This window comes from Urocitellus parryii, chromosome 14 (assembly GCF_045843805.1).
Source record: "Urocitellus parryii isolate mUroPar1 chromosome 14, mUroPar1.hap1, whole genome shotgun sequence".
NCBI classification, from domain to species: Eukaryota; Metazoa; Chordata; class Mammalia; order Rodentia; family Sciuridae; genus Urocitellus; species Urocitellus parryii.
The window spans coordinates 37,469,907-37,495,804 of NC_135544.1; the positions used below are offsets into that span (position 1 = coordinate 37,469,907).

The following is a 25,898-nucleotide window of genomic DNA, read 5'->3' on the forward strand; positions in this document are numbered from 1 at the left end:
ATTCATTCCATTAAAGCAAAACTTCGCCAGCGACTCAGAAGCTCTGTGCGAGTAGATGATGACAGTTCTTGTGGTGCACTTAAGATGACGAACAATTGACTGTGATCCAAAACACAAATGCTAACAGGATTCTTAAAGTTCCAGGCTTGAAATAATAGAAGTCAAGGTTTTCAGAGTTCTATTGACTTATTTCCATTATCTGCACAAATTGTCAAAAACGCAAGTAAAAACAAAAAATTAAAAACCACGTTGTTCGTTATGTTTTCTTTCCCTCACCTCCACCCTAATGGTCACGAAACGGAACTCACACAAGAACATAAGAGACAAAAGAGCAAAATTTTGCTCTTCTGCTTGTTTTTGTTTGTTGGGAGGCCGGAGAGTCATTTAAGCTCCCGAGTCTAGCTCTCTCTTCTCTGGGGTTGGTCTTTAGGACACTGAAGGAAACTCTCTTTGAGAAAGAACTTTTCTGCTCTTCCTCCACTCGTGCAGAGGCTGGGGGGAGGCTCTGACCCAGGATCGGCGGAGTCTGCAAGTCTGGAGGGAAAAGATCACGGAGCTCGGACGGAGCCCGGGGAGCGCTCAGGGGCAGGTGACACAGTGCGGGTTCCCCGGCGCTGGCTTGACAGTTTCATCCCCGCCCACTGGCAGGAGACCGCGGGGCCAGGCAGCAAGCGAGCGCTCAGGGGGCCATAAAAGCTGCGGCCGCGCAGAGACACGGAGCTCGCCCACCGCCCGCTGCAGCTGCGACCACACCATGCATGTGAACGGCAAAGTGGCGCTGGTGACCGGCGCAGCGCAGGGAATAGGCAGAGCCTTTGCAGAGGCGCTGCTGCACAAGGGCGCCAAGGTAAGCGCAGCTCCCGGCCGCTGAAACTTCTCTGCCCACTCCAAAGTTCGCCCACCGCCTGGGGGGCGCCAGGAAAGATCGCGAGGCGCACCGGGCGCGCATGCCTTGCCATTTCCAAAAGCTGCTCAGGCTGAGACCCTTGAGCAGACCTCGAAAGCTACCAGAGGAGAATCCGAACTTTAACTGCCTTATTTCAGGTCTAAGAGAGGAGCGTCTTATTTATTTATTGTTTGGTCTATTTCATGAGCTGCGCAGGACCTTGATGCCTCTCCTCTTGTTTATAGGTAGCGCTGGTGGATTGGAATCTTGAAGCAGGTATGGAGTGTAAAGCTGCCCTAGACGAGCAGTTTGAACCTCAGAAGACTCTCTTCATCAAGTGTGATGTGGCTGACCAGGAACAACTGAGAGGTAAGTCAGGGGAATCAATCCATCAACTGGGAACACTCCCTGAACAAGCAACAACCTGAAGGCAACGCTGGCAAGAGAGCCAGCCAAGGCAGAGGGCCAGCCGGTCTGGCTACCTCGTGCAGCAAGCTCCAAAATGTGGGTTAGACTGTTATGTTTCCTATTGACAACCCAATAGCCATAAAAACCAAGGAAAGGCAAAACGGCTTGAGAAATCTTTTTAGTTTAGTCATTTGGCAGCGCATAATGTAATCAAAACTTCTTTGTATATCCAAACACAGCTCTGCCTCAATGATTATTAAATAATTGAAATTGCAGACAGAATTTCGAAGTTAAAATCAGGAACTGTGGCAAACACAACTTCTCTTAGAGAGCTGGAAGATGTGAAGTTCAATGACAATCAAATGTCACTTTTTTTTTCTTTAAACCTATTAGAACACAAATTCTAGAATCATGGTCACAGATGTGCTAGATGCTTTTAACCAGGCATTTTGTCCCCCCACCCTCATGAAGTGGTACTTACTAATAACAATACATTGTTAGAGTTGCAGAAGAAAGGTCTCTATCAGCTTTTCATCAATGTTTTGTTTATCTATTTGTGAAATATCAGGGATAATATTAGTATAGACACTTAACAAACAGCTTCCATGGTATAGAATGCTAGATTTGCATGAAAAAAAAATTCCTGGAGGAAAAAAAATAGAAAGATAAAATATTTTTATTTCACAAAGTTTTATTTAAAGATACTGAGCAATTACTAGGCATATTTTTAATCCAGTGGTCAGAAAGCTTCCAGAAAATTCATTCATGCTCCTATTAAAAAGAACACCAAAGAGTGAATTCCTTTTAAAATTTTGGTATATTCTATAAGAATGGAAATGGACTGGTGTGTTAAAGAAAGTGTACCTAAAGTTAAGGAAAATAGTTTTAAAGGAAATTTTATCATCAAAATCTGAAAATAATAATAAAGACCTATAATATAGATTACAAGCATCAGTAGAACAGACCTATAATATAGATTACAAGCATGAGTAGAACAAGTCTATAAAGACAGTGCTAGTAGAACATATTTTGCCAGAAGATAATTGTGTTGATTCCACATTATATTTTGGTTCAAGGATAGAGTCATGTCAAATCCCAGCATTCATGCTGGTAGAATAGGAAACAATATAGATAATCTGAAAGCCATTTCTGTCTCAAGTTATGTGGTTTCACACATTATGTTTAACCTCACTTGTTTTGTTTCCCAGTATTTAAAACTAGTCCCTAGGCTGTAAATACATGCCTTCAGGATAAATGATTGAGGAGGAAACGACATAATAATTGACTGGAGGAGGCATGTTTGTACCAAGAAATCTACATGTTGTCTGGACATGATCATTTATTTGTATCAAAGGAAATTATGGCACTGATTCTGTCAGTTTCAAAACTTAATGTTGCCTACAGCTTTTAAAACTGTTTAGACACATTAAAATGTTTAAATGCAGAGCTGAAGATTTGGGGAATTGATATAAACATAACTTATTTTATAAATTAACAGACTGCAACACAGAGTTTAGGTAAATTATAAAGAGTAAGTACCATAGCATATAAAATATAAGTCACTTGAGCCCAGAACTCAGTGTGATGTCAGAAATAGTATGATGAATTATACATTGGTGAAAGCAGAATATAAGGAATGCACTGGAGACTGGAATGAAGAAAGCAAATTAAGGAAAAATAGACATACACATTAACAACCTAATTTCCCATAAAGTGGGGCTGTGTCTGTAGAATAACAAAGAATAGAACATACTTAGCAAGAAAGGGGAAAAATAAAGAAATAATATTTCCTGGATGACCTCTTCTGAATCTAATTTGAGGTCTTAAGAAACAGTTGAAGTTCTATGAAAAAGTTTTTATTTATTTTTGTTGTTGTTTTCCATTCTAGTTTAGTGAGTATAAAAGGGCTTGTATTAGAAAGTCTACAATGTCTTTAGCAATTAACTTGCAAAGTAATTTATTCATAGAGGAACTGACTGACCCATGTCTTCCCAAATGTTTGGTAGTTGTTAATTCTAAGAATTGGTTTCAATCAAAATAAAGCTTGTGTTGATCTACTTTTTGAAAGGAACTCATATGTTATTCTAGACATATGAGAAGAACAACCACAAATGTCATCTATAGTCTCAAGTAATAGAACTAGAATGAATGGTAGGAGGCCTACAGAGGCAGTTTAAATCAATAGAGCTACATAAAAGTCTGCTTTGAGAAATAATGAATTTCTCAGTACTAAGGTGGTAAAGCCTGGTTTGGACTGGTAAAGAGCTTTTTCAAGAATTGGATATTTGGTTAGATGATGTAATGAGTAGCATTCAGGCCTTAGAATCTATGCAGATTTACCCTGATTACATATACTTTTATACAAACTAATAATATAAAGTAGTATTAAAATGAGAAAGAAAAACTTAAACAGTATGCATGAAGGTTTTATTAACCTAATGGAATCAATTGAATGAGAAGGACACTTTCATTTACTAGGATATCAAAACTCCCTAAAAATATCATAATGGATTTGGAAAATAAGAAAATTGGTATTAATACAACATATTATAAATATAATATGCCTTATTTTAAAAGGATGTCTATTATAGTCTACGCCATGGAGCTGAAATAACTTCTTAGGAATACGGGGATGCTATCTGTCAAAACTGACTTCGAAGAGTTCTTAGCTTAGGATGCTCGATTCTCTAAAACTTACTCCATTAAGTTACCACTTATAGAATTTTAGTGTGCATATAATTCATCTAAGAATACATTAAAGTAAAATACTGACTCAGTAGGTATATGGTGTCCAAAAATTCTGCATTTCTAACAAACTTCCAGGTAAAGCTAACTGATACTGCTGGTCTGTCTATCATACAACCAACAAGGAATTAATTCATAACTTGTGAGTATAGTTTTCTATGAGGGTGAATAAATGAAAAATTCATTTCATGGCATTGGGTCTGATTTAAATGTGTATATGGAAAATAAAAAAATATCTATATCTTTTTTTAGATACTTTCAGAAAAGTCGTAGACCATTTTGGAAGATTGGACATTTTGGTCAATAATGCTGGAGTGAATAATGAGAAAAACTGGGAAAAAACTCTGCAAATTAATTTGGTAAGCTATCTTAGCCATGTTGATTGCCTGAAACTATTTAATGACATGATGCTCATAGAGAAAATAAAACATGTTACATTCAGAGAAACAAAACAATGACCTGCAACATAGAAAATTGGAGGTTACAGAAAGCCTTCCTTTTACAAATAGGAAGACATTAGAGGCATAATTAAGAAAATAAGTTTGTCTTAAAATATTAGCAGGAAATAGGAAAAAATAAAGTTGCTGGTTTAACTCAGGGGTTGGCATACTCCAAACCACAACTCAAAATGGCCTTCCATCTTGTTTTTATATGACCTTCAAGAGAAAAATGATTTTTAAATGGTTAAAAATAATAATATGAAATACATGAGCATATGAATTTCAAATTTCAGCATCTATAAAGTTTAATTGGAACACAGCCACAGTTATTCGGGTTATATATTGTCAATGGCTACTTTCATGCTTTAATGGAAGAATTGAGTATTAAGACAGAGACCTATGGACTAAAATATTTACTACTTGATGCTTTACAGAAACAACTTGCTAACTAACAATTGTCTTAGTTTATATTTAATTTAATATTTATGTCCCTGCTTGTAAATGATAGTAACTAATAATTTTATTTTGTATAGTGTTCCTATTTGGTTCAATTATGCTTTGGCTAATTTTTATCTCCTGGATCTGTCAGTTTCTGAACAAATATTTCAAATGACAAATGTCAGTTTGCCTACTTCTTTAAGTAATTCTGTCAGTTTAGACTCTATATATTAATTTAATATAATATTCAGAGCCTAAATTGCTAATTGCTAGTGAGTATAATTTATTAATCTTTGGTTTGTATTTAAAATGTTATACCTCAATTTGCTGTCTAATATTTTACATCTGTTCTGTATTTCCAGATTTAAAATTTAGTATCTCATGATTTCCTTTTGATTCACATTTGGTTAGATATCTCTTTTAATATTCCTTTATTTTGCAGATAAAAGTAACAATTATATTACATCTGTCTCTTGCTATTATATTGTGAAATCTTATTTTTTAAATTGCATCTAGGAATGAATTTTTATGTTTGTGAATTTAAGCCATTTATATTTGTTCTTACTTTTCTCTTTTGTACTTTAATGTGTACTTTTTTAATGTTTTCATTTCTTTCCTAAATCCACTGGATAGCTTTAATCACTTTCTGTTGGTAAAAATATCATACTTTTTAAATCTTTAATTGCTACCCCTGGCTCATTAAAAACCATAATTTTTCACATCCTTTGCTTCCTGATAAAACAAAAATTTTGGATATATAGCCAGTTGAGTACCACCGCAATTTTAAATAATGATTTATAAACTTATGTCATTTTCCCAAACCACATAAAATGACAAGAATTTTTTAAAATCTAGCTATCCCAGTGAAAAAAATCACAAAAAAATATGCAATATTATTCTCCCTTCAGCCTTACTACTTATACTTTTAATACTTTTACCAGTAATCACTACATATATTATTCTAAATAGAGGTTATCAGAGTATAAAGATCCTATTTACAGTGCATTCATAATGAACACCTCCTGGGTTTTTTTTTTCTGAGTCAAAAACAGTGTGCAATGATGAGAGTTAAAGAGAGAAGCATGAAAATAGTGAGGTAGTTATCACAAAGATCTGGGTTCAAATGATTTGTATTCATCCAGCTAAGAGAGCGTATTTGCTCTAATTAAGTCTGTAAGAATGAATAAGCACCTGCTCTAAGCTGGAAAGTACCTACATCATCTGTAAATAGGAAATTCTTACAAACCAGGAATTTTTATTGTGATCTCTTTGGCTACAACTAACTCTCCTGGATTCTTCCCCATCGAAATTAAGCTAGTCCTAAATTTCCTTGGGACTCTGCTGACATAGACAAGTTCTTTGCTTAACTTTAAGGATTGATGGCATTTAGTTAATTTTACTTACAACAAGGCATAACCTTTACTACTCATAGCTTCAAAATTTGTTACTTCCCCTGCTACATACAACCATTGCCAACGTAAATCAGAGTCTAAAGAATCCTTCTTTTTTTCAACTTTATTATCTCAGAGTAATGCAAACATTTGTGTGTAGTTATGTAATCTTTGCTTGTATGTTTTTGCCTCCCTGGTCTTATGTTCATGTTTGTTCTTTTGCATGTTTTTCCATGTTAATTCCCATGTCTGAGCATAACATGGAGTTTTCCTCATATCTTTCCACATATCTTTCCTTGGATTTTTTTTTTTTTTTAGTGGAAGATGGAATCCAGGGAATTGAATATGTTAAACATACTAACATTGAGCTATACCCCCCTACTCCATATCTCTCCCTCTCCTGAAATCTTATACAACATATTTCTATGATCCCAAGGGACAAATTTTATTAACATTTAGTTATGTTAATAAAATTTACAAATTTTATTAAAATTCTTTTAATACATATGTAATTATGCTAGTAAATCACAAACTCTTATAAGGTAAAGAACTATTGTTTTGTGTCCTCACATTTATTAGATAAATGGCCATTATATATCTTATATGCATGGATATTCATTTCCCTGTTTTAGTACAATATTTAGGTGATTTCCTAATAGATAAGTGCTGCCAAACAGTGTCATCTGTCCTTCCACTTTCATTACTTACCAAACTTACCCCTTCCTTATTCTTCATCTGCCACTCTTCCCACAAGAAAGATACACTAAACCTCTTCCCAGTCTTATTTCACTAGACTGTTCTATGCTTCCTCCTCAATCTGAAGCTAGAAGCAGCGGTGTTCTTTATAACTGCTCAAGGAATGTTCAGGAAAAAAAATGAGCCTTTGCAAAGCTATTAAAAGTCACTCTGGCAGAGGTAAAATTAACTTTGAGTTTTGGTGATTGTGTAATATTGTAATTCTATAATGTAATTTTTAACTTTTTGAAACTTTAATGAAACAAAGTAATTCAGCCCCATTCAGGTGGAAATTATAATCTAGTTTGGACCTATAATGAACATATATTGAGTACTTTAGCATATCCAAGTAAAAATTAAACAAAATAAATGGCTGTTGCTGGTGATTCCCCATGCCCCCCAAACTAAACTAGTTTTGCCTAAAGATTTGCTGTGGAAAAGATATGAATTTGGACTTAGTCAAAACTAAAGTTCAGTCCTGAACCTACAATTTATAAACTGTTACTTAATTTCTCTGATATAGAATTCCCCAGTTTGTAAAAGGGGGAAGATAAGCTCCTTACCTCTGAAGATGGCTAAGCTTAAATAGACCATAGTTTTTGTGAAGCATCTAGCACCATGCTACTGCATAATATTTATTCAGCAAATTGTGTTCCTTCAAATATCAAAACATACATTTTCTCACTATCTGAGTTTTATGAGAGCTTCCTCTGCCCTCCTCTAATGAGTAGTTGAGGAAAAGGATAGGAACATTATTCTTACATGTGCTGCTCCCTTTTCTTGACACAGTTGATTGCAAATTAAATTAGTATTTATTTCCTGCCATTGCTACTCTGTAATATTGAAATATGCATTTGACCTATCTTGGGACAAGTTTGCTAAATTATAAGTAGCAAGAAGGAACAGAGTAAAGTTTAGTGCTAAAATAAGAAAGAAATGGGAAAATTTGAACAGTGAAAAAAAAGGATGAAAAGGGTTTTCAGGAAATAATGATCATCTTTATTAATATTGTTTGAGAACTGGACTGGACAAAATACAAGGACTCTGAAAATCAAAGTCGCATGATTTAGATGTCTGAATATTTTCCAAGTACAGTACAGTGCAAAATTATAAATAAACTAAGAGGAACTACGCAGTGGAAGGAGATGAGATAGGGGAAATGGAAATGAAGAATTTACAGATTAAAAATATCAGTAGTGGAAAAAAAGTGTGTGTGTGTGTGTGTGTGTGTGTGTGTGTGTGTATGCACACACACGTGCCCATGAGCACATCTGTGTATCATAGGAAGACATGATACTTGATAAGAGAGTTCAATAAATAGTCTGTTACCATTTGGCCACTTATATTTACTACTAGAAAATTATTCCCAGCGTAAGGGAATTTATGAGAGTGATTTTAATTTATAGAATGTTATAGTTAGTGGGGAAAAAAACAATATTTGGAATTCAAAGCAATTAAATTTCAGTATTACAGCTAAAAGTTATCTCATTAACCAAAAGCATAGAGTAAACATGTTGATTTAATTGTTTTGCCAATAATTAAAGAATTTTTTACTCTCTATATGAAATTAAATATAATATTTTCTTTAAGAGTCAAGTGCAGAATTTTAACTACCTTCACAAAGTGGACTAAAATGATGTCATAGATTCAAGTTACTTTGTGTGTTTGTATTTGAAAATGACTGTAATTTTTTTTCTAGATGTGTGATATTGTAATGACCCAATCTATATGATATATAAACATTGCACAAGGTGACAAAAGAAACCATTTCTTAACAAAAATATTTTATTCTATAGTGTTCTAACAATTCCTTGTGTGTGTGTGTGCGTGTGTGTACATGTGTATGATCTGGGGTAGGAGAAAAGAGTGTTATTGTAAACAAAAAGAGGTGAAAAATATCACAACCAAAGATTTAGACCTGCCTTGTAGATTCAGTTCTTCAAATGATAAGAGAAAAATAGTCCCTTGTTCTCCTCTACCAAAGAGGTAAAAATAAATTCTCTTTCAAAAAAATGTAAAATAAAGTTTAAATCTTTCCAAATTTTTTTTATCTGGCTGCATTTTTATGTTGAAAGCACAAAATCATGGAGTAAGGCTGTGAATACTTGGTAATAAAAGCCTAGTGCCAATGCATGTAAACAGAAATTCTGTTCAGACATGCTGAAGACTTGGGCAGAAACTAACAGAATCTGACTTCAGTAATTTTAGCCATCTACATTTTTTCCTTCTTATATAAACTTTGCTTTCTATTTACTGTTCAAAGGAATCATGTGAAAGATTTTATTCATCTTCCCTAAGCCCACTTCATCTCAAACTGACACATGGCCTAAGTGAATAGAATCTTCAATTGGGTTTTCTGTTCTAGAACTACTTTTAGGAAGGAGAGGCATTTCTGAATACTTGTCAAGAAAACTCCAAAAGGACCTTTTAAAATAAAAAGAAGGTAAACACAAATACATGCCCTCAGTTTCAGACTCATTACCTACTAAATCATTTTCTTTGATATTGTAAAGGACAGAAAAATAGAAATTGAAATGTCAAAGAGAATTTTCACTTTTTAAAAGTCTGAGCTTGAAGACAGAAGGATTCCTAGATCTAAAAAAAAATAAAATAAAATAAGGCTTCAAATATCAGTTTTAAATCACAGGTCATTTCTGGTAGTAGTGAATTCTTAAATAGTAGAATAAAAGCAGGAAGAATTCCTACATGTGGAGGTAAGTAGCTAATTAGTAAACTACCAAAAAGATAGCTATAAGCAGTGTTGAATAAAATTAAGTATAAACATTACTGAAGACCACGTGTCCAAGTAACAGAAACTCTCTGCTCAAACTAGACAAAACAATGATGTGATTTCACACAACCCAAGAGTTCAGGATTATTTGATACTGAACATCAGTGATATTGTTAGGACCCAGTGTCTTTTCTTCTCACCCACCTGCCATCTTTTATCTTAGCTTCTTTTTCCTGATGCTAGCAGTATGACTGTCTGTTCCATTCATCACACATATACAAGCAATGCATAGGGAGTAATGTAACTATTTCTTCCCAATTTTAAGAACAACAAAAAATTTCTCCACAGCATCCTATCCTTCACCACCCCCTCTCTCCCATCCCCACCTCCAGTTGACAGCCACTCAAGTCTCTCTGTTGAGAATTGGGTTATACGCTGTCTCAAACCAGCCATTGTCAGGGAGAATGGGACTTCTGTGACTGCATTAGATTAATCAGCTTATACACTGAAGCTGGAGAGATCATCTTCTACTGTTTTGGGGTGTTGCTGTTATTGTTGTTGTAGTGGTGATAGTACTGGGATTGAACCCAGGGGTGTTCTACTACTAAGCTACATCCCTACATCTTTATTTTATTTTGAGATAGGATCTTGCTAAGTTGCTGAGGCCAACCTCAAACTTGCAATCAAGTTATAGACATGTGCCCCAGTGCCAACTCCTCCTACTGTACATGAAGACAATGTAGATACAAGAACAAATGGGATTTTATTCAAAAAAAAGAGGAGAAAATGAAAATTATAGTAAATCAAGAGTAGCCACTATTCTATATTCTAAGGTCCAAGAGAATTGAATGTGCAGATGAATGGGCATATCTCATACTTGAATATGAGAACCAAAGAGAGAGAAGGTAAATAAATTTTGTAGCCACTATTAAGAAAAGAAAAAGAAGGCATAGAATTCTCAAAAGATACTGAAATTGAGTTAAAGTTACAAAACCCTATTGAATCCAATCTTTATAATAAAATTTCATATTGGGCAACTAAATAAAGTTCTGTAGAAACATGACGGACTACAAAACTGTTAGGCAAACAAAAGAGGGAATCCAGAATCAATAAGTACCTTTAAAACAAATAAACAGAACCTCTTTTATTGACAGCACTTGCAGAAACCTCACTGGATATATGAAAAAATAACAACTTTGTATACAATAAAGGCTAGTGGCTATAATGCTTTTTCCTTTTATCCCTTTTGATTAGGTTTCTGTTATCAGTGGAACCTATCTTGGTTTGGATTACATGAGTAAGCAAAATGGAGGTGAAGGTGGCATCATTATCAATATGTCATCTTTAGCAGGTAAGGATAATTATATTAAGAGTTATGTTTTCTTATTGCTAATTTGACTATGCAAGTAGATCTTTAAAGTATATTGATTAACTCAGGTTTGAAATTAAGACTTTAAATTTTTGTATTTTTATATTTCTACGGATATTTCTACAGCATAATAGTAAGTATTTGAACTATATGCTTATTTTAAGTTGCATATTTTTATTTCATTTTAGCACTGTATTTTTTTAAAATTATAAGTTTTCCCCAGATTTACTATTTTTAAAGATTATTGTGATACTCCTAAGCAATAAGGCAAGTAAAAGTCACTTTGACAAAGTAGAAAGTACTGAAATGAAGTTAAACTATCTCTATTCTGTTATTTTAGTAAAAGTATATAATTATAAAATATTATATATATAGTGATGTGCTAAACTTCTCTAATAAATAAACCCCAAACATATCAGAGTTTATGTATTGTATGTGCTTACTTCTCTCCCATGTAAAAGCCCATGACAAGATCCTTGTTGCAGGGCACTCTATGTAGTCATTTGTGAAACTTGGGTAACAGGTCTACATCTTCAACATTGAGCCTTCCAGGGTATTCTGAAATTGGTGGAGTCCTTTCTCTCTAGCAGAAAGAGGAAAAGAGCATGGAGGAGGTGTAGTTACTCTTTTAAAACCTGTATCCCAGAAATGGCAAACTTCACTTCTGCTCATGTTCCAGTTATGAACTTGATCTCACGGATCACATTTTGGGCCGTATATTCTAGCTGTGTGCAAAGGAAAAAACAAATTATTTCAGTGGAGTGTTGATCATCTGTCACACAGAATATTGATGGATTGATGCCTGCAAGCAATCCAAGACAATATTTCATTCAAGAACAGTATGATTTAATATCAGCTGATATCTTATTCCTTAATGGCAATTATAAACTGCTGACAGAAATCTTTGGAGCAACTTAGCTAAGTGACTTTACTTTTAAAACTCTAGGAAAAGATCATTAATGATTCTTGAAGAGTTTGAGTGAAATTATTAAATTTAAGAAAACTGATCAATATTAGAAAGCAAATATGAACTACTCGTGTCCAAAAAGAGAGGCTTTCTTAAATTGCCTGCTTGGTTTCAGTTAGTGTGGAGATTTCAGAGTAGGAATTCTCCACCGCCTCCCACCCTGTTCTCCCCAGTGGTATTTGGGGAGTCAAGTTTGGAGGTACCTGTGACTAAATTAGTGTCTGGTTCTCAGCATTGTTCCTCATGTCTCTAAAAATCACTGTCAGATGGTCCTTAAGCCACTGCTGCCAGGAGACATTTAGAGAACTCCTTTACAAGTTCTGAAAAAATAGAATAATTTCTCATTTTCTCTATTGCTTCAGGTCAAAATGACATCCATAAAGCTATTACAAACATAATTCTATAAATCATTCTGGATAATCTGGTTACTTTTCCTAATAGGACACATACTTATAAATTATAACATTTCAAATAAAAGTTAAGAGCATGAGCAATACTTGAGAGATGTGAGCTCTAGAGAACAGGAAGTTTCACTTTCTTGGCTTAGCCCTAATTCAAAGTTAAATTTACACTGCTCTAAAAGAAAATTATTTTAAAATTATAAGAAATTCATACAAATTATTGGAGAATTAAAAAGAAATATTTAATATTTTCTTGGAAATGTAAATGTACAAAAACCTGGGGACTGGGATCCAAAGATAATTCTATGGATTCTTATATGAAGCTATGAGGGCTAGCAAAGCTTAGAGAGCCATGAACACTATACAGAGAGCTCCTTGCTTTTATATCACTGGAGGCACTGATTATATTCTTGGGAACACTTGGAAAGCTTCAGGATTGGATCATTTTAGGACTCTCTGGGAAAGATTCTACACCATGCAAGGAGGCTTACTTGCTTTAAAGAGGAATAATAGGAGGATGCAATGTAGTACTACTGCCTTTTATACAATGAAAATATTTAAAGATATGATAATAATTAACATTTATTGAGCACTTACTATTTACCTATGTATTAGCTTTCTTGCACTATCATGAAATACCTGAAATAAGTAACTTATAAAGAGATAAGTTCTAGAGATCCAGTCTAAATTAAGGCAGTCTTTGACTTTGGTCCTCTTACAAGGACACCACATCATAACACTAGTGTGTGGTAGATCAAAGCAATTATATCCTGAGTGAGGAAGCAAAAGAAAGAAAGGATTGGAAGTGACACAATCCTATTCAAAGGTGTGCTCCCAATGACCTAAAGACCTTCCCAAATGGCCCTACTTTCTAAAGGTTTCCCTGCCTCCCAATAGCACTACCCTGGAGATCAAGCCTTTACTACATGAAACTTTGGGGAACATTCAATATGCAAGTGGGTACCATTTTAAAGACAATGTATGTGTTTTCATGATTAAACCTTCCATAAAATCTTAAGCTTTGGTCCCATTGTGTATACATTGTAAAGTCCTTCAAATATTTGAGGAATTTACCAGAGTCAAAAGTTCAAACATGGCATTGAAAAGAGCAATTTAAGGCTTACAATTTATTGTCCATTTTGCTTTCTTGTCTAAAAGTTTACTTTACCATACTACCCACCTCTGGGAGTTAAATTTCTTAACTGTCTCAGACTGGAAGCATGTATGAGTCTTTCTCTATTCATGTAGATAAAATGATGAATTAGTATAAATTCAATGATAAGATTGCTTTGGTTTCAAATTACCTTTCTGGCATTGTTATGATAATTAATATTATAGTGTTCCAAACTTGTTCTTCCTCTAATTTGTGTCCTAACATGCAAGGCAACCCCCTAAAATGCTTGGTTTGTTATCTTTTTTAGTTTGTCCTTATCATCCTCCCTTCATAGTGCCAACTTCACATGTATGTTGTCTATATTCTGTTTCCTTGTTTCTGGAGGCCAATCTGTAGGATCCCTACTACCTCTCTTTCACTAATGTGCCTTCATCTCACAAAGAGTCATAAAAAAATTGCCTTGTATCTTGTCCATTAATCAAGAACCTCTGTTCTTCCCACAGTGATATTAGTTTGATAAAAAATTCAGACTATAATATTAATAGAAGAAGGGAAAAAGGACACCTCAGTCTTTATCATTTTCTCAGAAACGGTATCAACAATTTTATGCCCTTGAGTCACAGCACATAGGAGTGGCCACATGACCAAAACAATCTTTGAGGGATTATCAAAGCCAAAGTTCTTATAATGTTTGTTTTCTGTTTTCCAAAACTTCCTTCTTTATTGATTTTTTTTTTCTGCTCACTCTAGTGAAGGCATAGCCATTGGCAGTATTCAGCTCTACTAGGGTCTATCCTCATGATCCCTTTGATTGATTCAGCAGAGTCCTTCACTGTTGTAGTAAAACCTAAGTTGACATACTGGTTTGGGCAGAGAAGTTAATGAGTAAAGACTACTGACGCAGACAGAGTTTCAAATGCAATTAATGGATTTAACAAACAGACTAGTAAAGTGGAGAGAGATTCTTCAGCATACTGAGGATGACTGTGCCCAGGTCTGGAGTCCAGAAGTTGTTCTCATTGTTGTTGAACACGTGGACTCTTACATATGCATTGTTGTTTACAACTTACAATCATGCGCTCTTTTTGTCACATTTGTCCTTAACTATTAAAAAAAAATGTTGGAAGGAACAACAGAGAAGAATGAAGTCTGGTTTAATGCAGATAAATAATGACTATCCTCTAAGACACCCCATAAAAGTCAGATATGCTTCTTACATATTTAGTTGCTTCAAACTACAGGAAAGAAACATAATTATCACAGAAAAAGAAATTTACCCAACAGTCCTTTTCAAAACTGCCTACATACCTCAGTAGCTTTAGTTTTCCCTAGGAACATTCACTATGTCTCAGAAATAAGTCACTCAGTGATATTTTGTGGGAGATACCATGAGGGTATTATTTACACAGAATTTATAACATTAGCAAATCAAGAAAAGATTTGAAAATTATAGAAATTTTTTTATCATGTCTAAATAACAGCTGGTGACATGTCCACTTGTATTATGAGTTTTATATAAAATAATTAGCTTGTACATAATGTTAAAACAGAACTAAGTTACTAATTAAAATTAAAAATTCAGGTTTAACATATATGTTAACAATTGCCTAAAGGAAATGAGGATATAAAGGTAATTAGGCAAGTTTCTATCCCAAGAATTATATAATTCCAAGACTGCAAAACTAAACAGTCATCATGGCATAAATTATTGAAATAGAAGCTTATTTAATTTGGAAGGTCTTTGGAAATATTAGAAATATCCCAACAGCTAAAAAACAATATTTGCACTGAAATGTCCCAACAAACCAGATATTCTAGGCAAAGTAAAACATCGATCACTTTTCTTTATTTTCACGCCAAAAGCAAAAAGAAAAATTGGTTTCACAGTTGCACCTTATAATGATAGGGGCCTAACACTTATTTAGCAACTGCCAAGATCCAGGCATTGTGGTAAACTATTGTTTAACATGATAGTGCATTAAATTATTTTTTAAGTTTCTACAATATAGATTGATTTACAGTTAATCCCCAATAGGTCACATAACTTGAAAAGCATAATAAGAATGAGCACAGTGGCAATAAAAGCGATTTTTTTTTCATTATATTTCAGCATATGAAATAGAATGGGTGAACTACTCTAGTACTGTCTGGGTCTTAATTGCTCAGGTGCCAACTGTCAGGAGTATATGAGCCACCCCTCCTGCTAGTACTGGCTTAGTTCTCTATGCCATTCCATGGAGACTGGTGTTCATTTTGCTCTTTTAATAATTAGGAAGACACATATTAGAAGAATTAGTGATAAAGGTTAAATATTTATTAACAAGCCTTTTGAAGTATGCATAAAATATTTAGCTTCTCTTAGTATCAGAAATGAAGACCTATTAGGAAAGGACATCTCAGTTTCCTCTGATATTAGCACAAGCAATGACTGAAATTTTAGGAAGGAGGAATTTGGAAGAACACTAGGAACAACTTTCGAGAATTATCACTGGAAAGTACCATTAGATTTATCATTCTGGGAAGACTTTTATTATGAAAGATATACTGGTTATGAAAGTTTATGTACTCTTTAGTGTTTTTTCACACTCTAAAGCCTAACTTTATGGATGATTTAAGAATGAAGTGGAAAAGTATCATCAGAACAGATGTTCTGTTATGAGGAATATAGCATAATGAGGAAGTCCAGCATTACTTTGGCCAGCTTCATGCGCATAGGTGAATAGTTCCCACTAGTTCTCCCTTTCTCCTCATAATAGAGAAGTGGTGGTTAAAAATAGAGAAATGGGTAAGCAGCTTCTTTTTTGGTTTCAAAAAAGTGTGGGAGATTTTTATTCCTGCTTTTAAAAAGCACAGCTGCTGAACTCTAATAAGCAGCTTCCTTAGATTCACAATTTATTTTCCTAAGTTGAATTTTTTTTTTAGTATTTCTATATAGTTCATTTCACATGGTTTCTATTCATTTAGAAGCAAATGTTTGCATGTTCAGTGTAGTTGTCTTTCTGAGGAGATTGCAGTTTTTGTATAAAATCTTTTAAGATTTTTACCTTCTATGAGATATAGAGATTGAAGTTGTCTCTTTACAAATATGGGTAGAAAGAATTTTAAGACTAGACTAATATAGAAATGAACCTCTCACTCTGTCTTTAGCTCTAGAGAGTGAGATTTGTACTACTTATTGTCATGTCTTCTGGTAGTTTTCTTTCCTTAAAATATATCTGTGTGAATTCAAAATTTTAATAGGAGTGATTTCATTTCAGTACTATAGTTAGTGCCATCAAGTACAGGGTATAATGAAAACATTAGTAAACTAAATGCATATAAAAGGAATTTACCATTTTATCAAAATGTCATTTCTTATGCTGTTTGGTCATTAATTTTTTTTTTTTTTTTTTTTTTTTTTTTTTACCGAGAGAATAAAAAGACGTACCAGGCTAGGAGAAAATGCTTATCCAAGACATGACATATCCAATAAATGACTGTTGTCCAATATATAAAAACCTTAAACTCAACAAAAGGAAATTTAAAAAAACACAATGAAAATGGGTAATAGCCACTTCATTAAAGATACTACACAGATGGCAAACAATCCTATGAAAATGTGTTCAACATCATATGTCACTAGGGAATTGGAAATTAAAACAACAATGAGATAACCCTATACACAGTTAAAATGGCCAAATTCAGACACTGTGAACCCCAAATGCTGATGAAGATGTAAAGCATTAGGATTCTTATTCATGGTTGGTGTGAATGCAAAATGGTATAGCCACTTTTGAAGAGAATTTGGCAATTTCTTACAAAACTATTTCTACAATGCAGTCCAGCAGTTGTGTTCCTTGGCATTTAAACAAAGGAACTGTAAATTTATGTCCCCACACAAACTTGTACATTGGGCTGGGGATATATCTTAGTTGGTAGAGTGCTTGCCTTGCATGCACAAGACCTTGGGTTAAAAACCCAGCACCACAAAAAAAAATTGTACATGGATATTTAAAGCAATTTTATTCATAATTATTAAAAGTTGGAAGCAAACAAGCCATCTTTTAGTAAGTCAGTAGATAAAGACACCATAGTACATTCAGACAATGAAATATCATTCCGCACCAAAAAGAAATGAACTATCAAATCATGAAAAGACATGGAAGAATCTTAAGTGCATAATAATAAGTAAAAGAAGCCAACCCGAAAAAGGCTGCATACCATATGATTTTAATTATATGACATTTTGGACAAGGCAAACCTAAGTAGATAATAAAAAGATCTGTGGTTGCGAGGGCTTGTGGGAGGGAGGATGTGTTACATGTTTATATGTATTTGTGTATATGTATACATACTTTATAATTATGTAAGTAATTTTGAGGTATTTTAAGCGCTTTATATATACAAATGTGTGTATATATGTGTATATACATATATAGCCATATCTCCATGTATATACATTTATATATTATATACATTTATATACATATATACACTAAACCACCAGCTGATGAAATAACTATGTATGTATGTATATGTGGTTGTATAAACACACACATACACATACACACACACACACAGATATATATATATAGTCTATTGAGTGTTCAAAAGAGAGCCTTATTAGAATGAGTTGTAGAATAAATGGGAGGTAAGGAAAGAAGACACAATGAATGTAATAACTTTTGAGGATATTTTTCCTTTAAAGAAAAATGTGGTGGTAGCTGGATAAAGGTACAAGACCAGAAGAGGTATTATTTTTAGGCAGGTAATTCTGAAGCCTGTTCAAAGAGAATGATTCTCATTTGATTCTGCACTTGATACTAATGACCACTTTAAACCTCTTAATTATTTTCATCCTTAATTTCTATGATATAGCACTTAGCTTGTTTTTTTTTTCTTACCTCGGCTTGTTCCTCCTTCTCTCTGTTCAGTCATCCTCCTCTATTAGAGTTAGCTGCCTTGTGTAATCCTGTAAGTTATGAACTTTAGAAACCTTAGGGTGCATGATTTACACTATGTCCCCAGAGTCATACCATGCCCATCCAGCACAATTCTATGTGCTGAGCCTTATTACCAACATCAGAACACAATTTTATTTGAAGCACATAGGAACAATATTATATGCTGATGTTTCGGGTCTAAGATAAATAATGGAAGTATGGTTATCCAATACTTAAGCTAAACCACAATAAAAATACACTTTGAAAGAAAAAATTGATCTTGAGATCTGATAGAAAATGTTGGATTTCTGGAAAATTTCTGCTTCCAACTAAAATTGTTGTGAAAAAGAAAAAAGAAAAAAAATCTCTTTTCTTTCCCTATTTAGCCTGATGAAATATACATGTTTGGGATGTTAAAGGAAAATACTCTGTTTAACCAAATTAACTACAACTTGACTAAATGTGATAATTGAAAAACAGAATAATACTAAGCTATTGATACACACTACAACATGAATGAATCTCAAAATTGTTGTAAGAGAAACAATTAAACCAAAAAGAACTTATACTATAAAATTACATTTACCTAAGTTCTAGAAAATATGAACCATGGTAACATAGTAGATCAGTGGTTGGATAGGGTAAAATGGAAATGCAGAAGGAAGGTATTCTCAAGAGGTACAAGGAAACTTTTCAGGTGAATATGTGTTATCTTGATTATTGTAATGGTTTCACAGGTGTATGCACATGTCAAAACTTTTCAGATTGCACATTTTAAATATATGCAGCTTTCTTGTATGTCAATTATACTTCAATAAAGCTATAAAATTTTTAAAAGAAAGCTTAGTTCCTAAATGTGTAAAATTGGTTTCTGTAAGCTTTGATCTAATATTAGAAAATGAAAGCAATGCAAGGGGAAACATTTTGTAGAAAAGTAATGAAAATGTCATTAGAATGTTACAAGATTCATAAAACCAAGTGCCATTTAAAAAATGCTAATAAGTTCTTTCACATTCTGGTTGCACTTATAATTCTACTTTAAAGTAAAGGTATTATATATTTTGTGTTTGTTTATTTCCAGAACCAACAAAGCAATGTTTGATTTATTTCGCCTCTGAGACTCCTTGAACTAGCTTGGGTTCAGAAGTTCATAATTTTCATATATGTAACAAAAATTTGTTCATAATCCATCTTTGATAACATTTATGAACAATGTTCTTGTGGTTTTTTTTGCCACTTTGTCAACTAGTTTATCTCTCATTGAGGTTCACCTGTTCCTGCAGTGTGTGAGCACTGTCTACAACCACTACGTTTGATTCACAAACATTTAAGGAATGGGTAAAGCAAAGACTAATATATAAGAATAAAACTCAATAACGTTTGGCTGTATCTATTATTTCCTTTAGCTCATATTCTTAATATACCTCTGAATCCTGTGGAGACATTATAAATTCTTGCTGACACTGATGAATCTAATTAACATACACATTTTGTTTAACCAAAACACCAGCAAGATAACCAACATGTTATGGTACTTTGAGGTCACTGGGTAGACACATCATGTGTGATCTACCATCCTTAGGGATTTAAACTGCTCTTGAGCAAACATACTTTATAAATTGAGACCTGGAAGGCACCAAGGGAGTGGTTAAGGTCTGCATTTATTGCTGAACTTTGGCACAACACTCTCAACTGATTGGTGGTGTTCTGAAACTAGTTAGCTGGGTGGAGATGGACACACTCAGCAGAATAATTTAGTATTATTAGCATGACATTTGATACTAATACCATAGTAATCAGAGACCACTCAGAGAAATTACAAATTACAAAAGAAGTGTTAAGCCAAGTTAATCTAAGAAATTAGCTAGAAACTAAAATATAAAATTGACTCTAAAGTTAAATTTGATAGTTTGTCTTGACAATAAATAAGAAATATGCTTGATAGTTACTGCAGTAAAATAGGGTGTTTTTTTGTTTTGTTTTTGTCCTTTGGTTTCCTTTTAAATGATTGGGCTAGACCAGGAATTAAGGGAGAAAAGACACTGAATATACTATAATACTGTTCGGTTTTGTCCAGACCATGAATTTAATCAGTTACTATTATATACCTGGGGAAAATTAACAATCTATATTCTTTTATTGACTATATAATTATGACAAGAAATAAAATAAGAACATAAATTTTTATTTCTTCTTCTCTTAAATCATGGAACAAGAGCCTACCCATATATAACAGACCTACATCAAAAGATGTTTATTTTTAATTTTACTAAACTCTTAGAGGCATTACATGTGATCACATGAGGCAAATTGGTGACAGGGAAGTGCATACTAACTTATAATGAAGAACTATAATCTCTAAGTTCCTCTTAAGCAATTCAAAATCCTTCAACTATTTGGAAGCCTTAAAAACATTTAATATAGCTGGGTGTGGTGACACACACCTGTAATCCCTGCTACTTGGCAAGAGGAAGCAGGACAATCACAAGTTCAAATCCAGCCTCAGGGATTTAGAAAGACCCTGTCTATAAATAAATAAATAAATAAATAGGGTTGGGGATGTAGTTCAGAAGTAGACCTCCCTACAGGATTCAATCCCATTCACAAAAAAAAAAAAAAAAAAAAAAAAAAAAGTTGAATATATACTTTTCTGAAAATTTGAACTTAAAAACTGAAAAGTACATGGTAACTAACTGTCTTTAAAGATGATTCTCTGCTTTCAATGGAATTGATTTTCCTTGACTTCCAGAAAGCCAGGGAAGCAGAAAAACTTACATATCACTCTTGGCTGCACGAAGATGTAACTTACCTACCATAAATTCTGGACTACAGAGGTCACAGAGAGAAGCTGTGCTAAGGCTATTGAGTTTTACAAAGTCACCAGGTTTTATTTTAGTGTATTTTCCAAATTAAACTGAAATGGCCATAAAACGTGTACTTGCACAGTCATTATTGGATATAGTCTCATTTTTTAATCAAATTATTTAAGCCTCTCGTTCCTCTTTTTCAGGACTCATGCCTGTTGCGCAGCAGCCTGTCTACTGTGCCTCCAAGCACGGCATAATTGGATTCACACGTTCGGCAGCGGTGAGGATGCAATAACAACGATATCTCTTTTTCTTTTTTATATTTTGTTTAGTTGTTGATATTTTTCTTTATACATCTATATGAACACAGACTTTATAAAGTAGAGGAAAATAAATTAAGAATTCAGTACATCTAGATTAAAGATGAAAGCATAATATTTATATCAACTTTTATTATATAAAAAAATCGTTTTCAGATCATGTGGAGAACTAAATAAAAGGTACATCGTTTTAAAATGAAGTAGATTCTAAACATAGGTATGTTATTGAAAAATACCTTAAGGATAAATAATGAAGAAATACTGTTTGTTTTTCAAAATTAACTCCAAATTCCAGCATTACCAAATTCAAGCTTCTTAAGTAGAACATGAAGACATTGCCTGTCCCTGGAGATATGATGAAAATAGTGTTTGGGGCTGAAGGAGGAATCCAATCAGGCTTGATGGAGTACTCAAGGACAGGGTTGCCTTGGAGGCCTACAGTGAAGGGTATTCAGAGCTTAGAAACATGTTTTAGACCTAATTGACCACATGCTTTGATAGCCTAATGTGAAAATGCTTGCCTTTTTATAAGGGCAGCTTGAATGGAGCCTAGAAAGGAAAGAGAATGTTAGGATCAGACAGTCCCAGAGATGTAAGTAGAGCAGACCAAAAAGGACTTAAAAGCTGACAGTGTGAGCTTGGATTTTACTCTTGAGTGCAGCTACTGGTGGGTCTTTTATGCATAAGAGTGATAAGACTATGTTTCCATTTTAAGAAAATCATTCTGCCTGCTATTTAGAAAATGTATTAAAAAGCACAAGCATAACAGAGGGAAAAACAATCAAGGTTTCTGGGTGGTTCCTCTAAGTGAGAGAGGAGCAGAAAGATAAGAAAAATGTTAACAAAATTAAAAATGCTAGAAAAAAAATTTATGAAAGTTAACTGTTCACTCAAAGGCAAAGATGAACAGTTCTCACACTTTTAATTTAAATGAATTAGAAATTATTATTGGGTTTGCAAAGATTTAATCTTCAGTTCAACCTTTTTTTTAAATGCAGTAAGACAAAACAAAGTAAATCTAAAAGATCAGAAACTTCACAGTTAGACCAGAAACATTTGCAATCAATTCTCATTATTTGCAGTAGTTATGTTCTGTGAAGTTGCTTGTCAACTGAATTAGTGACTGTGCGGACCATTGCTTCTAGAGGAGAAAAAGGATTAAGTTCCAGAAAGCCTGTGATCACATTTTTATCAAACACTCAATAATAACCTTGTTTTATACATGATTTCTATTTAAATATAACTTACTTATTATATGTTATTTAACACTTAACTTATGGCTAACATCTTTTATAACTTATGCCTGAACGAACATTATTTAACTCACAAGTTTTCTCTAAAGCATACCACAGCCATCTTACCCAGGAACACTAAACTGCATTTTTGTACTGTACTTGAGGGCCATTTTAAATAGGATAATTACCAACAAAAGGCATAAAAGAAAAACAGGGCAAGGTGAATCTTAATCTTAGCAGGAATATATGTATTTGTGACCCTAAACTGCTTCGAGGATGTCCACAGGTGACTACAAAATCTCCACAAGTATTGTTCACTGGGATGATGAGTCAATTTTAGCAAGTGTTCAAATGTGCAAATATGGAATTCACAAATAAATAATGAGAATAAACTGTATTTTATTTTACAAATGATTCAGGTAAATCAATAGGTTGAAAATCATGCCAATAAATATTAACCTGAAAATAGCACTTGTTTTCCAGATAGTGCAAGTTATGTAAAGTATCTTTAAAATCCATTAAGGTCCTAAAATTTTCCACAAAAGTATTTCTAAGCAAATATTTTCTGTTATACAACCACAATCTTGAAAGAAAGCTTTAGATATCAATTCTAAGACTCAGCTGCTTAGCTTCCGGTTCTTTCAACTTCAATAGATAAGAGCATCTTAGAGAATTAAGTATTTTCAGGAGTTGTCCAGTAATATTACCTTAAAAAAAAGCAATTAGGTAAGATCTGCAGGAATGAATTCAGTACTTAGGTATATGTTCTTTTCCTGTCTTTCTGCTTACCAGTCATTGTTATGTAGTTACAAGTCAGAGGATATCTTATTAGCAATTTTTATATCAATATGTTTAATAACTTTAATTTCAGTTTGGCTTCTGCTTCTAATTGGCAGATGGCTGCTAACCTTATGAACAGTGGTGTGAGACTGAACGCCATTTGTCCAGGCTTTGTCAACACGCCCATCCTTGAATCCATTGAAAAAGAAGAAAACATGGGACAATACATAGAATATAAAGATCACATCAAAGACTTGATGAAATTCTATGGAATCTTGGAGTAAGTAAAACTATATTTCTCTTCTTTTAAATAATGAAGCAAAATACTATATAGACAAGCAATAAAAGGGAAGAGTAAGCTTTTAAATTTGAGAAATTATTGCAAGCTTCAAAGTTGGGGTTGACAAACTCTTTGAAAGAAAACAATTTTATCAATTTTTGAATAGAATGTGTTTATACACTATGAAATTTGCCTTGAAATTATACCTTGTCTACCTAAATTTTAGGCAATATTTAAGTGTAACCCTTATGAAATTTTTATGGTCACATAATTAAACATTTTCATAGAAACAAATGACCACACACACACACACACACACACACACACACACACACTGAATTGTTTCTGAGTAAGAGTGGCTGAAGCTTTCACTTGGAACTGGGATCAAATCCTGACTCCTCCACTGACTATCAACATATCCATCAAACCTCTAGATGCTTCAATATTCTGGCATGTAAAATGCGGATAATGCTAAAACAAATTTAGAGACTTTGGAAAGACTTGAATAAGATGATAAATGAAGGGTACTTAAAATGGCTAGCAAATGGTAAAAAATAAGATGTTCAATAAATGCCACCTATAATTCATCATATTTTCCCTTTAAAAATTTTGTATCTTGTTGGTGTGGTGGCCTGTAATCCAGCAACTTACCAGGCTGAAGCAGGAGAAACACAAGTTCAAAGGCAGCCTCAGCAACTTAGTAAGGCTCTAAGCAACTTAGCAGGACCCTATCCCAAAATTTTAAAAATAGAATATAAAGGGATGGGGATATGGCTGAGTGGTAAAGCACCTCGGGTTCAATTCCTGATACAAAAAAAAAAAAGTTGTATCTGATAAATCTAAGATCTACTTATATGATAAAGATGAGAAACTAATTATCTTCTCAATATAAAGAATGACAACAAATAGTTCCTACCCAAATTACAAAACATTAGGCATGGGATCTACCACTAAATTTATCTTATAATTTAATTAGTATCTAATTGGAGATAACAGTAATTTAATGATATATATTTTCTTATTATACTTTCAAGGTCATAGACTTTTTTTCAAGATATAACTTGAAGTGACAATATACCTCATTCTTCAGTTTCATAATACCAATATTTCCTTTATTTTTAGCCCATCAATGATTGCCAATGGATTACTAACACTCATTGAAGACGATGCTTTCAATGGTGCTATAATGAAGATCACAACTTCTAAAGGAATTCATTTTCAGGACTATGACACAACTCCATCTCATGTCAAAACCCAATGAACATTTTAGTTATCAGCCATAATTGAAAATAAGTACAAATGACTTACATTCAGACCACATCTTTATTTGAATATAGCTTTTTAAATGAAATGTTATAGTCTGAAGCTTTCCTTCACACAACAGATGTTGTATTTTTTCTAAATGATTAACTGAGTCTGTGGATAAAAATTTATGATAAACTATTAAAAAGTACAATTCAAACCAAAGCTAGGTTTTTAAACTGTATAGTGTAAGTCAGGATTAAAACAAAGGATATTCAAGGAATATTCTGCCTTCCAGAAAATATTATTTAAATCTGTGGTTCATAAATATTAAAGTTTTTAGAAAATCCTTTTAAAGGAGATACTTGAATTGTTATATAAATCAAAACAGATGCAAAAAAACTCATTTTCTATGTTTGCACTTCAAAAGCAGAAAGCTACTTAATAATGACAAAGGTTTAGTACTAGTAATTTTTACTTACATGCCATCTTTAAGCTGAACATAATTTAGGATGAGTAGTTAAGAAATAAATTTCAATGTAACTATATCACAAATTAAAAATCTGATGCATGGAAAAATGACAGAAAATAATTGATGGAGATTGTTGATTCACAGTTCAGCCTGAAATTGAGGGAAAACATTTCTTTCCTCTTTGCATACTTTAAGACCTTTGATTAATTCCAACA

The 25,898-nt window shown here is 33.4% G+C and overlaps 1 protein-coding gene across 1 annotated transcript; it reads left to right on the forward strand.

The window, feature by feature from the left end:
* The first annotated feature begins 672 nt into the window (after positions 1–672).
* Positions 673–25,484, forward strand: Hpgd (15-hydroxyprostaglandin dehydrogenase). Its single transcript, XM_026389739.2, has 7 exons — positions 673–847; positions 1,132–1,255; positions 4,292–4,398; positions 11,029–11,125; positions 21,558–21,634; positions 23,806–23,969; positions 25,092–25,484. Exons 1-7 carry the CDS (start codon positions 755–757, stop codon positions 25,228–25,230), a joined length of 801 nt encoding a protein of 266 aa, XP_026245524.1. The 5' UTR covers positions 673–754; the 3' UTR covers positions 25,231–25,484.
* Positions 25,485–25,898: the final 414 nt, after the last annotated feature.